Below are 15,135 nucleotides of genomic sequence, written 5' to 3'. Positions count from 1 at the left end.
ACAGTTCTCTGCTCCTCATTTTGCCCTCTTCCTCCCAGGCCCTGTGCCCTCGGTCCCTGCCTCCAGCACCACACATGCACACACTCCACGGGAGAGTTCGACAAGCAACAGCCTTCGAAGAAGAGCCAGCGATCCTTGAGAAAGGTGAGTGAAGTCCTCTCTCTGAGCCTCAGTTTCCTCACAGACATTACACTTTTTACTGACAGGGGATTGTTGTGATGATTAGAAGGGGGGGCGCCTGGGTGGCTCAGTTGTTGAAGCGACTGCCTCCGGCTCAGGTCATGATCCTGGAGTCCCGGGATCGAGTCCCGCATCGGGCTCCCTGCTCAGCGGGGAGTCTGCTTCTCCCTCTGACTCTCCCCCTCTCATGCTCTCTCTCTATCACTCTCTCTCTCAATAAATAAATAAAAATCTTTAAAAAAAAAAGAGGATTAGAAGAGATCATATATGTAAAGCATTTGGCAACTCTTTGGTGCTTAATAAATGCTAATTCCTTTGTTTAATTGCTCCTCTTTCCTCACCCAGATTCTAAAGGACTTGAGACCATAAGGCTGTGGTTTCCTTCTGTGAATTAAACACATCATGTTTACCCTCCCTGATGACCCTGAATGGGAAAAACATCTTCCATCCCACACGGCAGCCAGCTTGCAAACATGACAGGTAGGGCAGATGCTAGATACTATGGGTGAGTTTCACTCAAGAGGTAAGGAATAACATCACAGTATTTTGTCTTCTGTCTTGGAACAGGGATAAGAAATTAGAGAGGCCTTCACCTAGAGGTGGAGAGGGAGGAGAGGGAGAAGGCAGAACACAAGGCTGGCAACACCAGAGACAAATTTCCGTGTTGCCAAATTTCCTTCACATCACAGTTTTACTGAGGCTCTGTCCTATGGCCCTTCACCTAGTCCTCAAAACAAACCAACAACAAAAGATATGAGAATGTTCTACCCTGAGAGGCACACACACCTTAGTGGGAGCTGAGCTGATAACCTTTTGCCAAAGTCCTGAATTACTGAACAAACAAAACTTTTACAAATGGCGTAATTGTAATTATTGACTGGCTTATCTGCAAAACGCTTAGCAATCAGCCTACGAAACACGGAGTCATGTTATGAGAATAAAAAACTCAAACTAACTCTGAGAACAATATTCTCAATTAAACTAACAGACAGAAAAAGAACCTGAGGATGTGTAAAAGGCTGGACCAAGCCCGCTGCAGGCACATCAGGAAGCAGTAGGTTCCTAGGACCGGCATGTGTTGTTGTACAGTTGCTCAAGGAGAGGCCCTACAGCACTTTCAGGCTCTCTGTGGAACACTAATATTCATGTTCTCATTCCCTCTCTACAAGACTCTATGAGGTACACACCATTCACATTTCTGCATCGTGCACATTAGGGTCCAGAGGTTTAGAAGTGTTGGACAAACCAGTGAGAGCCTGGATCGGAGTTCATGCTGTTAAATACCGTGCCACATAATCCACACACCCAGTCATCTGCTGTCTCTCACTGAATCTCCAAAGGGCTGAAATCAAGCACTTCTTTCGAAGACTTATTAAAATTTCAGGAAGTATTACAACGAAAAAACACTTGAAGGTGATCAAGAAATAGTAAAAGTTGGTTAATGTTGAAGTAAGTTCTACTCCATGGAAATATTAATAGAATCTTAAAACGTGTCACTTCTATTGCTAAGAGACAAACTTCTACTTAAAAATTATAATCATCATGCGAACAGCTTAGGAGCAAAGGCAGATGGTATTCACTTAAAGCATTCCTTTCTTTTGCTCTTAGGAAATCAAATCTTCCAGAATCATATAGAAGGACACCACAGACTTACTTTGACCTGAGGGTAGGACTTCTTGTTCTTTTCACTAGATGCACCAGGGAGTCCACCATGGGATGGGCCTTCACATACATAACGGAAACGAAATCCTCTCTGCAAAGGTGAATACAGAGCCAACAAGTTTGAGAAACACTTGTTAAAAATTATAGGGGCAAAGTTATATACAAATGTTTAATTCTTGTGTGTATTAGGTGAGAGAGGAAAAACATACACTGTGAAAGAGGACTCTGCAAATGAGAACCACTTTTCCCATAATCTTATTATAAACATAGATGTTAACTGATACTTGTGTACTGAGCTGTGGCTAAGTTAGCTGTGGCTAACCCTGCAGGACCTCTCCTGCTGTGCATATGCGGAGAGTGAGCCGCTGAAGATTTTAAGCCTTGGACTCGACATGCTGCAGCTTGTTTGAATCAGAGCTTCCTCATCTTGAATTGCTGCTGCCAAGCTCTGAACTTGGCCATATTACTGACTTACGCTTCTTTGACTCTTACTTAAAGGAATTCCTTTATCTACTCTGATTACAGTTGGTTCAGGAGGGGATACAGCAATGTCCTGTTAAATATACTGCATCCGTGTTGTAGAACACACTCCATGCAACAGTTCAGAAGATTTTGGATTTTATGATTATTGATATCATCAAGCTCAAGCTTGATATACTAACTGACCCGAATAATCCAAAACCAGATAATCTCTTTCAATATTATTAACCCAAGAATTCTACAGATACAGTACATCAGTGAAGAGACAGCTGGAGGCCTTTAACCATGTGAACTACTGTGGGCTGATAAACACCGAAGTTCCATGTTGTTGTTGTTGTTGTTTTTAATCTATACAAATGAGAAGATTAGACAAGACCATCTGTAAGGTCTAATCCAGTGCTAGCATTTTATGATTTACAAAACTAACAGTGATAACTGTACGTATTTGTATACCAAGAATAAAGCAAGGACGATTATGAAAATGGATCTGATATTAAGGAAGCTTAATAATGAGGGAGCTTTCAATATTTTTCCTGAAAGACTCAACTTTATAAAGCTGTCAGTCAATATGTGTTAGTGTTATAGTTTAAGCTTAATCAGACAGTTTTTCTTTTTTTAAATCCTTTTCAAATATCTTAATATACTTTAAGAAACATCCTCACCTTTCATTTATTTTTACAGTGGGGCTGATTTCATATAAACAGTGCTAGATCACTAGGCCATCAGGAGCTCCGCACACCCACTACTTGCTGGTAGGGGCTTTCTACCTTGCATACTCAACAATTGCAAAGCCTGGCAAATGCAAAGGTTTTAACAGCTTTGAGCTCATGGGCCAATGTAAAAATTCTTGCCCTCCTTAGATTGCGCTACATTTCATTATGCTTCATAGGGTCTTGCAAAATAGTCTGAGTGGTCCAGGAGCCCTGAACTAATAATTTAAACCTCTGGTAACGATCTGGAACTGTCCCTATATTTTCTGAGAACTTTCTGATTTCCAAAGGGGATCAGTCCTAAAGCATATTTCACGGGATGAGTGAGGCCTGAGGTAAATTCCCTAGTGTGGGAAAGTTCCTCAAGTCACACATGGATCTGGAGGGTATGACCAACTCAATAAACTGGGACTTAAAGCAACTTTTGCATATGACTCCTCAGGAGATTTCAAACCTAATACCAGGGAAACCTTTTGAGGTGAGCTTAGGAGCAATTCCTCTGTTTTGCTTCTCACCAAATTCAAACCAAAAAATAAGTTACATGTTCAGCCCTATACCTTTTGTAGACAAAGGCTTTTGGCTTATTTTTAATAATTAAATGAAATTTCTAAAAGCATGAAAAAGCAACAGCATGCATGACATGAGCCTCCAGAAGTGACTAGCCATAAAGATATTTATTGACTGTTAATCTACTTAAATACAACCTTGGTTTTTAAAAAGCATTAGATAATTAGCACTGAATAATATGCGACAGAACTGGATATTCTAAAGATTAGTAGTCTACGCTATGACTCATCTCTGTCAGAGCTGGGGAAAATTGTGGCAAAGAAAAAACATTTTTCTAACTTTTATTATAAAAACTTTAATAAAGTAATTCATTGTCTTTAATAACAAAATTCCTTTAGGCAGGTGGAAAAATATATACATATATACTTCTATATCTTATTGGGAGTCGTGTCAAATAGAATATGAGTAAAGAGACATGTCTTAATAGCTTGCTAACAGTTTGAAAAACAATAGGTAGTATTCATGATTGCATAAGAGTATCTAAACTTCTGTGCAAAGGAATTTTCAGCCTGAGGATGGAAATTTATTACATTTTTTTTCAGGAAGATAAGATGTCTTCACATGTATAGTCTAAATGTGTTTCTGATTCTAAAGTTTTGAGATTAGAGGTTTGTCGATCCACAGCCATTCATTTTAGTAACTCCATTTGCTTACGATGAGTCATCAACCTCAAAGGCAAGGGCTACATCCATCCGGTCAGAAAGTCTGACTTAAATACAATCTTTTTACTTTCACTGGAGTCAGACATCAAAATAACATCAGCTTGGTAAACAAACACATGGTTTTACTCAGGTGAGCTTTTAGACATCTACGCATAGTGAATTAAATTTTGAATTTTGGATTTACACAGCCCTTTAGGTAAATCATATGTGTCAATTTTTCCTTATAACTGTTGGACCCATAATAAGGAACTGCATTTAAAAATTCTTGTTTATGCTTATGAAAGTAAGTATTTGAAAAACACGCTTTGCCTGGTACGCAGAGACACAGATTTTAGTTTGATCTCTCACTTTCATGAGCTAGCAGATTTTGAAAGCTAGGAAGTTTTCCAGGAGGCGAGACCACTGCACAGACTTCCAAGGGGATAAACTTCCACTGGGAGGGTCTTTGAGAAAACTGGCTACCTCTTGTGAGAAGTCACTGTTAAAGAACTGGACATGGAGGTAAAGCAAAGGCAAGTCATGTTGGCAGCCCATGGAGTCGGTCTGCCACTGCAAACGACCAGAACAGTGTCCAAAGTCTCATGTGGCATTCCATCTCCGCATCAAAAACTTTTATCTCAGTCCAGCCTTATAATGATAGTTAAGATAGTTCTAACCTTTAAATTCTAACTGAAATCTAAACACATGTCACAATTACAGTAACCACAATGGATGCTTTATTTAAGTTCTTGACCTAGTTAGGATTTGTCAGATGTTACACAATGCAGAAGAGCTACTAGAAACATTAAGAAAGGTTTTGGGTATTAACTGCAAGACAGCAGGTATACGCATCTCCAGTCTCACACAAATGTGGTAATCACATCCATTCAGAGATTTACTTGCTCTGCCCTCATTCTGTGGGGGACTTATACTAGTCTCCTAAAAATCCCCTCATAATTAAGCTCTCCCCTATACCTTCTAAGAAAAACATGAAGATTCTCTTTCCTCCTCTTTCATAGCAATGGTCCCATCCAATTTCCAATAAATATTTATCCACAGAGTCAGGGCATGGTGAGGTAGCCACTTCAATTCCCAAGCATCCCCGACAAAATCTAGTGATTAAGAGGAAGAACCTGATAAAATAAAATGCTCCTCTCCTGTCTCCAAAGGGGCTGAGTCTCAGGCTAACACCCAGAGGGAGGAGGACTCAACTGTCCATTCTAATATATTACCTACACCTCACTGGTACTTGTAATACCTTAGGTCATGTGTCCCAAAGAAAAAAACAGAAAGGGCTGGTGCTTCTAAAGGAAGGAGGAAGGCTAAGAAATTACCGTCTGTGCAGGGACAGGGTTGATGGGTATAAGTTAGTGTCTATGAACTGCATGTACGGTTGTTTCCTTATAAATGAAAATGAATGGAGACAACCTATGCCTTTCCTAGGAGTGGCCGCTAAGCACAGAGATGGTGGAGATAGTGAGGTAGTAAGGATCTGTAATCATCTAGGTTTTACAGAACTACGACTGAGGCTCAGGACACTTGGAAGAATGACTAAGAGAAATGTAAAGCAGACAAATGATGTTGTCAAATAATTTGGTAGTAGGCTGCTAAACTTCTAGATAAGCTACTTCCTTCATAAAATTCACTTATTATTTTATTCAGTGCTTGAGATACGAATATGAGACTTATGGATCTCACATTTAAAGAGGAAGTCCCATCCCTTTAATCCTCTTACCTGTTTAGGTTGCTCTAATATTTGAAGGTATGGACCATCTGCTAAAAGTGAAAACAACAAACAGAAAGCAAAAGAAACTGTGAGGCTTCTCAAATTTGCTACAAAATATAAAGTAAAAAAAAAAAAAAAACCCTGAAACTATGTTTTTAAATAGAGGTTTCAAATTCATTTGTTAGCTAAAATTCCATACTGATATAATTACCTTCCTCACTTGACTAGTAACTTTATTTTTAACAACAGTTTTATGCCTTTAGAGAACCACGATAAATAAACATATGTTGAATGGTGATAGCACATTGCACCAATCCAAGAAAAGATGTGATGTCCATCTGGCAAGGATGAAGATGTCAACAGCCTTCAAAATCTTGACTACTAACAAAGCATTTTTAAAATGACACAAATACCAGTTAAAAGCAGCAACCATTTCCTGGGCACCATGACATTTCCTTTTGCCTTCACCTCATTAGACACTGACTTCCATTCCTCAAAGAGAATGTGCTTAACTTGACAGTAGAAGAGACTGAGCTAGCGCCCACATGTGTGAAATACACTGATAGTGATCTCAGGCTACCTGCCTTTCCTGAACTAAGTGTTTGGTTCCTTTCCCTTATCTGAATCCCCAAGTACTGCCTTCATTCCCCAACTGGCTAGGTTGTTTTCCCTGCCCTCCCAATTTCATTTGGTCTATTGCACCAAAAATCTGGTGGACATTTCCTGCTAATTCATAGCTTTTGATGTTTGTATACAATCTCTGAATACTGAGTACTCTCATATCAACTCTTCTGAAACAGCACAGGCATTTTATAAAATCCTGTAAAAAATTTAATTGACAATAGCTGCATTTCAATAAATTATGATAAAAACATAAAGAAGACTAGAAGCTTAATCGATACCCAGACTATATCTGACTTTGGAAAATTCAAAGGCAAATCAGAACCTCTGGTAGTATAAAATCAAATTGTTCAATATGAGAAAGTCCCTAAGCTCCCCAGCTGGTTTTTATGTTAATAGTATAATAACCCTCAGCTCTGCAATAGAGGCATATGGTGTTTCTCACTCATTTGACTGCAAATTAAGATGTCTGATACTAACAAAATTGTAGGAGAATGTTTCTGTGTTCATTTCAGTCTTTCACAGTCTCTTAACCAGAAGTTCATTCTTTTAGGTAACAGAAGTTCATATTATTTTAGATAAATAAGTTTATGAAGAAGATTTAAATCTTCATGTTGAAATTAAAAAAATCAACTATAACTTAAGAGAGAATTTATTTTTATCTTCTCAGTGTTATGATGAATCAGGATAAGGCTAGAGAACTGGAGGAAACAAAGGTATAATTATTTCCTGTTATTATGCAAGAAATTTATAAGGAAGTCAGTTGAAAAATGACTGAATTTGAAGCAAAACATACACAAGAAAGGAAAAATGGGTAGTGACTGGCCAATGCAGTATTAATTTAAGAAAATTATCTTCTCTTGTCTGTATGAAATTTATCCTGGATACCTTAAAATACTTTTAGGAAAAAAATTGCAATTTAAAAATTCCAAAAAATGGCTAGAACTTAATTTTTGACAGGGAAATAAAACTGCTTAGAAATAGAAACATTTTCACACTACTAATACAGCTTTGTGATAATGTAACAAATCTACTCATAAAAACATTCCCTCTTGAATGCTGTATCAATAAGAGAAGGCTCTAAAAAAGCAACCTTTGTATGTCATGGAAAATACAGAAGAGTTAGATCACGTTTACATTAAACTTCAAGTCTCTCACTTATTAACTCTTCTAAAAATACTTGAAGATTTGCTATTATTTTTTGCTGTATGGCTTAATTTCCTTTAAATATGTGAAATTCCAAGTTTGGGGAATTTTATTAGTGAAGTGGGGCCATTTTTCTCCTTTAGGGAACACACTCAAAAGTTAAATCAACTAGAAAATTAGATTTGATATGCATGTAGTCATTTTAATGCCAATTTTATTTTGGCCACATTTCTATGCCATGAAGTAACATCCCACTATGCAGAGAAATTTAACTTACAGTATATATAACATTATAGACCTAAAAGTTGTACCGTATCACATAAAATTTTCAACAAGTAGTAGAACTAATAGTTTCAGATTTCAAGAAGATAAAACATCCATGAGAATTACAAGTTAATATTGGCTTAAATAACCTCTCTACCCTTTAAAAAGTGAATAAAACATCCATACATCTTGGATCATAAAAATTGGACTATGCCACTGCAACAGAGAGGGAAAAACACAACAATAAAAATGATGAGGTAATAACTGGAATATGAGATTTTGAGGTATAATTTTAAGAGTTTTTCTAATACTATGGCAAAATAATTTCTACAACATGAAGCTCTGACCACATAATATTTACTGAGATGTTTCTTTTTATAATCTTATTTCAACCTCCATAAACTTGATGAAATAAAAACATTAAGAAAGCATTTACTCAGGGTACTATTTGGCATTTACAAGGCATTAAATGGAAATGTTTATGTTTTCTGACGACAGAACCAAGTTCTTAGGCTTTCAATAAAGCTAAGAAAGAACTTTGATACTAAGAAAGAACTTTGAACCCCAGAATAAAAAGTTCACAGGAAACACAGAAGCTACCAAGATCTTTACTTGTTCACAGGAAGCTGACCTACAGCTCAGATTGGACAGCATTTCACGAGATCTCTCCTACAGCAGCCTACAAAATACATTCTGTGGGGTAAAGAGAGAAAGGCCTCAGCCATACAACTTCTGCTAGGGAAGGTCAACATATAGCAGATTTATTTTTTCCCTCCCAAGAATTCCTAGATATACATAATAGCGATAAAAAAATGCAGAACATTTTGATCTAAAAAAAGAAAAAGTGGCTACCATAGTAACAATATTAATTTTAAGTGAGAATGATACAAACTGGATGAAGTCTCCCAATGAGGACAAGCAAGTCCATGGTAAATAGAATAGCTGATGTCCACTCGGTGATTACAAGTCTCTGGGTTTTTTGTTTGTTTGTTTGTTTAAAGATAATCTCTACACCCAACATGGGGCTCAAACTCACAACCCCGAGATCAAGAGTCGCATGCTCTACTCACTGAACCAGACAGATCCCCCAAATACAACACTCTCTGCTCTATATACAACTTCCACAATTTACTCACGCTGCCTCAGAGCATATGTTAAGTCCCACTAGTGATATGAGGAGCACATAAAAAGAGCCATCACACAAAGCTTACATACAAATCAATAAATAAAAAGAGACTAAAGGAGCTGATTTTTTTAAATCATCCATATGAGATTCAACAATTTGTCAATGGCAATAATACAGTCATATTAGAAGGAAGGATGATTAACCTAAGTTTTATCCAATTGGTCAGACTATGAAGCCAAAAGCTTTTAAAAGATGATTTTTCTACTGAGATGATTTTTATGATTTTTGGAAACTTTTGTAAACTTTGTTTCCCCAGTGCCTGGCACACTGGATGGCACACAACAGATGCTCAAATAAATGTTTGGGGAACAGACCTGAGAAGTGGAGAATACCTCATGTGCATCTGGGATAAAGGAAACAGGAGTTATAAAGAACCCAGAGCTAATAAGACTGGGTGAAAAGGAAAATGTTACCGGAAAAAAATTCCTTCTGAGCCATCCTCACAGATATCACTAACAATTAAGTCAGACAATGGGTAAGTGGGATGGAACACCACTTTTGTGCAAGTATAGTCTGTGCAAATATAGTTCCAACAAGTCTAGTGAAAGTTGGTTTTTAAAACATGTATCACCATTTCCTTTCTAGGCATATTAGTGACTTGCTACAAGAAGCTATTAGGGAATCTTGAATTTAAAAAAAAAAACAAAAGCAAAATAAATGACAGGGTAACAGGGATGAGGAGTTTTCTTACCTGTAGTTAGTGGCATCTCTGGTTGAAATAACTCTGGGTTAAATATTGTATGAGTCAAAGGATCCAAATGAAACATCTGTAAAAAAGAAAATTTAAATAATTCAATCTTTACTTTTCCAACATTGTATTAAATATCTGAAGTTGAAACACCTAAAACAATTATTGGAACAAAAACGAAAGCACAAAGAAAAATCTGAAAATATTTCAAGTCAGGATTTTAAAAACATGTTCATGAGACCTAGCGAAATTCTCATGTGTACAGAACTTTACATGTTTGGGCCATGTTTATGTGACAAAGGGATCTGAGAAGAATGACCTAACTATAAAGTCCACAGAGGCCAGCACCTGGTGTAGCTTGCTTATTAGTATATCTTTAGGGCCCAGTGTATATTTATCGCAGAGTGGATACTTAATATTTTTTTAATGAATGATTTAAACTGTACTCTCAAAAATATGAGAGTAAGAATATGGTCCTAGAAATCCTAGAAATATTTCTCTGATGATGGTAAAGAAACTCCTGCTCTAGCCATACAACTTCAAGACCTATAAGAATTAGGCAAAAGCCCCGGAGCAATTTACAGAAAAACTAAAAATGTAACTTACAGTCTAAGCAGCAGATATAACTGAGCACAGAGCGCCCTCACTTTTTTTTTTTTCCACCTCTACTTACTTAGCACAATGCAAAATACCTGGAATTTAACAGGTGTGATAGGCTGGATAATGGTCCCCCTCAAAACAACTACATCCTAATCCCCAGAATCTGTGAATGCTATCTCATATAGCAAAAAGGAGTTTGCAGATGTTATTAAATTAAGAATATGGACACAGAAGGGCGCCTGGGTGGCTCAGTCTGTTGAGTGTCTGACTTCCGCTCAGGTCATGATCTTGGGATCCTGGGACTGAGCCCTGCATCAGGCTCCCTACTCAGCAGGGAGTCTGCTTGTCCCTGTCCCTCTGCCCCTCCCCCTGCTCGTGCTCTCTCTCTCTCTCTCTCTCTCTCTCTCTCATATGGACATAGAGAGATAATCCTGAAGTATTCAAGTGGGCTCAGTAAGAGGGATGGAGGAGATCAAAGTGAATGGTAGGAGATATGACAATGGAAACAAGAAGCTGACGTGATGAAGGGGTCACAAGCCAAGGAATGCAGGCCACTTGTAGAAGCTCAAAGAAGCAAGGAAAAGAAATCCTTCAGAAGGAATTTAGCCCTGTGAACACCTGGATTTTAGACTTCTGACCTTCAGACTGTAAGAGAATAAATTTGTGTTGTTTTAAGTCACTAAATGTCTGGTAATTTGTTACAGTAGCAACAGAGAACTAACACAGTGGGCAAGCAATATGTGTTGATTGAATTATATATTCTATCTTGATAAGTTACTAATAAGTACTTACCCCAAGAGAAAATTTCCTTTCCATTTAGTTCATTCAGGACTTAAAATTTATACTTCTGAGCTTAGCATTTGTTTCAACCTAAAGTCTGTGGACCGCACAAAAACCAACCATATTTCATTTTTTATGATATGCTAGTTAGTAAGCTGGTATTAAACAAAAAGAAAAAGGAGCATTACAATTTACTCCTTTAAAAAAAAAAAAGATTTTTACCTACTTGAGAGTGAGTGAGCGAGACAGCGAGATAGAGAGAGACAGCAAACAAGCGGGGAGGGGGCAGAGGGAGAGGGAGAAGCAGACTCCTTGCTGAGCAGGGAGCCTGATGCAATGCGGAGCTCGATCCCAGGCCCCTGGGATCATGACCTGAGCTGAAGGCAGATGCTGGAGCCGAAGGCAGATGCTTAACCGACTGGGCCACCCAGGCGCCCCTCCTTTTTTTTTCTTTTATTACTATATTGTTGGAGGTTCCTGGAACCTACGAGCCTAGTATGCCTAGTTAAATCAAGAGTAAGAAGCACAGTGTTTAAATAAAGAACAATTCAGATCCAGTTGTGAGGTATGCAAATTTTCAGTTGAGGAACAGTAAATCTGCTCCACTTCAATGCTTAAGAGTAAAGTTCATCTATGCTATCCATTGTTCACTGGAAAGGAAACATAGGAATCAAAAAACATGCTATTGTAAAAAATGGGCCCCACCTTACAGAGTATTTGCTGGTGTCAGAGAAGAGATGACCTAGCAAAAAAATGTCTTCCCTATGGTCCTGCGAGTGGCTAAAATAACCGAGGAGAGGGAAGAGCGGTGGTCTTGGAAGTGAGGCGCACACTCCACTTCAGACAAGGAAGACAGAAGCCGCGTTGTGCGCTGCACCTTGCATTGTGTATCAGGTCACGGTTGGACAGCAAATTCCAGAATATGTTAAAAACACTGGGGATATTTCACTGAGGACATGTACACTTCAGGAAATATATACCGTTAATCTTGAGACAAGGAAAAAAAAAAACCTCCTACTTCAAGGACCTCTCGCCTCAAAAATGGAAATATCAGATCGTACCCCACCCCTATTGCTGATGATCACAAAAGTGCCCACATAAGAAAAACTCTCGAAATGAATGTTTTCAGCAGGTTTTACTTTTGTGTGGCACTAAAGGACCATCTCTTGTTGATAAGATTTCCTGTGTATAGACAGGAAAGCATGGTCTAAAACCAAGGAGAACAACCCTAATGCTGATTAGAGTCTGCCTTCAAATGTTAGAGATAGCATATTAAAAATGAAAGGTAAAGACGAACCATGAGAGATGATGGACTCTGAAAAACTGAGGGTTCTAGAGGGTAGGGGGGTGGGGGGATGGGTTAGCCTGGTGATGGGTATTGAGGAGGGCACGTTTTGCATGGTGCACTGGGTGTTATGAACAAACAATGAATCATGGAACACTGCATCAAAAACTAATGATGTAATATATGGTGATTAACATAACAATAAAAAAATTAAAAAAAAAAATGAAAGGTAAAACATGGGTTTTGATAATATGAGTGGCCAAATATCTCTTCTGCTGTAATCAAAGAAAATGTTCCTAGATTGATCTTATATCACCATTTGTACAATAAAATTCAAAAAGAGCACCTTAATGTGAAAAGCAATGTATATTCATTCTTTCTAAATAAATCAGAAGATTGTCAAGAGTAGTGAATGCTACACAATATTTTATTTGCAGAAGTGATACCAGATCCCTTGAAAAGTATTTCACTTTTGGTTTTATTTTCCTGTTTGCATGCATACATTTGGAAAATCCATTTTTTAGGTGGTTGCCAGTGAAGTTTTAATGTGAAATGATTATGAATCTTGGGCCAGGGTGTCCTGGTACCTAGTGTTCCCTCTCCTTGTCTAGTCTAGCAAAATACATTTTCCAAATCGCAGCTTACAAAGACTTTCTCTGGAAAGTCGTTCATAACTCTGTTCTTCCCTCCAGGTAGCAGAGTGATCCCTTTTGACATTTCTAGCTCATTCTGTACAAACTACTATGGCAGCATTTATCACTATATAGAAACTATGTTTCTGTTCCTCCTATTAGAATGGCAGCTCTATCACTTTGTAGTCCTTCTTAGCCAATGTTCTGGTACATAGAATGCCTCAATAAATAGCCGAAATACTCCTTAAAATTAATTATGTTAAAAATTTAATAGTGCTATTGTAATTACCCTAGACTCTGGAAGTTGCTTTCAAATGGTTCATTTTATATACATCTAATATAAAATATATAAAACACATATGTATGTATGCACATACAGAGGGAGGGAGGGAGAAAGAGAGGGAGGGATGGGGAGGAAGCAAAATATTAGTAATCAACAAAGATCTGTTGGACTATTCAATATTTCTATAGACCTGAAATTTTTCAAAGTAAAAAGTTGGGCGAAAAAAAATTGGTATCCCTTCATAACCGAAAATAAAATTATAATGAACTGTTATATGTTCCCCAAACACATTCATTGCCCATTCAGTCTTTTCAACATCCTTGTGAGTATGGGGCTAGCATTCCTATTTTGCAAATGAGAAAAGTGGGATGGTGGGGGGCCGAGTGATTCCTCAAGTTTTAAGAGCTGATCAGTAGAAGTCAGCATCTACAAAAATATATTTGAATTCTAAGGCCAGAGTTCTTTTCACTACACTAATTTGCCTCCACACTAGATGAGCTTTAAATAAATATTTTGTGTTTCCCCCCAAAAAGACACATTCAAGTCCTAACCCCCAGTGCCTGTGTACGTAACTTTACTTAGAAATAAGGTCTTCACAGATGTAATCAAGTAAAGAAGATGTCATACTGAAGGGTGGACCCTAAATCCAATGACTGGGGACTTCGTGAGAGAAACGAGAGGGAGATTGGGATACAGGGACACAGGAGAGACACCCAGGGAAATAGGCAGGTCTGCAGGAGCGATGCAGCTACAAGCCAAGGAGCACTGAGGATTGCTGGCAACCACCAGCAGGCCAGGAGAGAGAAGCCGGGAACAGAGAGTCTCCTTCTTAGAACTTCCAGAAGTCACCAACCCTGTCATCTTCTTGATTCTGGATTTTGATATTTCTAGCCTCCAGAACTGTGAGAGAATATATTTCTGTTTTCATGTTTTGTTTTGTTTTGTTTTGTTTTTAGAGACGGAGAGGGGGAGGGTACAGAGGGAGAGGGAGAGAGAATCCCAATAGGCTCCACACCCAGCACAGAGCCTGATGTGGTCTTGATCCTACAACCCCGAGATCATGACCCGAGCCAAAACCAAGAGTTGGACGCTTAACTGACTAAGCCACCCAAGCACCCATATATTTCTGTTTTTTTGTTTTTTTTTTTAAGCCACCTGGTTTGTGATCATTTGTTAAAGTAGCCCTGGGAAACTAATATGGTAGTTATCATTTGACCCATAGCATATATAATTTTTATGCAATAGTACGTGTGCTAGGAGGGTTTAAGTTACTCATTTTATATGACACGTCCTCTCTGACCTCACATGGAGGGACAGGGAAACTGCAAAAACAATTTAAAATAAATTTCTGCCAATTTTAGAGTTTTCCTGATAACTACTACTGCTGCCTCTGTATATTTAAAAATATGAATACATTTACAAAAAAATTATCAGTGAGATTATAATACTTACTTGTTCATGCCCTCCCAAATATGTATCGTCTTCTGCCATTCTGGAGCTGTGTATCAAAACAAAACAAAATCAGACTATAAGAATGGAATGACACTTAAGAATTCCATCATGCAGGAGTAAACTATATTATTCCAGTAAGACCAAACATAATCCTTTTTAAAAGTCTTAGGAGGGGGGACATCAACCTTAGAAGAGAAGTTCCTTTTTGAAATCGAAATCTACCAGCAGGAAA

At 38.0% G+C, this 15,135-nt stretch overlaps 1 protein-coding gene across 2 annotated transcripts in view; it reads right to left on the bottom strand.

Annotated features, from left to right (window-relative positions):
* The window catches only part of NFKB1 (nuclear factor kappa B subunit 1), a 110,532-nt gene that overhangs the window by 73,286 nt on the left and 22,111 nt on the right, over positions 1-15,135 (bottom strand). Inside the window, exons 2-5 of one of the 2 annotated variants that reach the window (XM_025873514.2) lie at positions 14,904-14,949; positions 9,875-9,950; positions 5,976-6,016; positions 1,835-1,933 (exon numbers count right to left, since the gene is read on the bottom strand). In XM_025873514.2, the coding sequence (XP_025729299.1) occupies positions 1,835-1,933; positions 5,976-6,016; positions 9,875-9,950; positions 14,904-14,942 (255 nt within the window). In that variant the 5' untranslated portion in view covers positions 14,943-14,949. The remainder of the gene's footprint in view (positions 1-1,834; positions 1,934-5,975; positions 6,017-9,874; positions 9,951-14,903; positions 14,950-15,135) is intronic. The other variant, XM_025873515.2, reaches the window with a different exon arrangement.

Source organism: Callorhinus ursinus, unplaced genomic scaffold (genome assembly GCF_003265705.2).
Source record: "Callorhinus ursinus isolate GAN/ISIS: 27379988/994484 unplaced genomic scaffold, GSC_fseal_2.0 scaffold4, whole genome shotgun sequence".
NCBI lineage: Eukaryota > Metazoa > Chordata > Mammalia > Carnivora > Otariidae > Callorhinus > Callorhinus ursinus.
The sequence above is the reverse complement of the archived record's forward strand: the minus strand, read 5'-3'. Positions and strand labels throughout refer to the sequence as shown.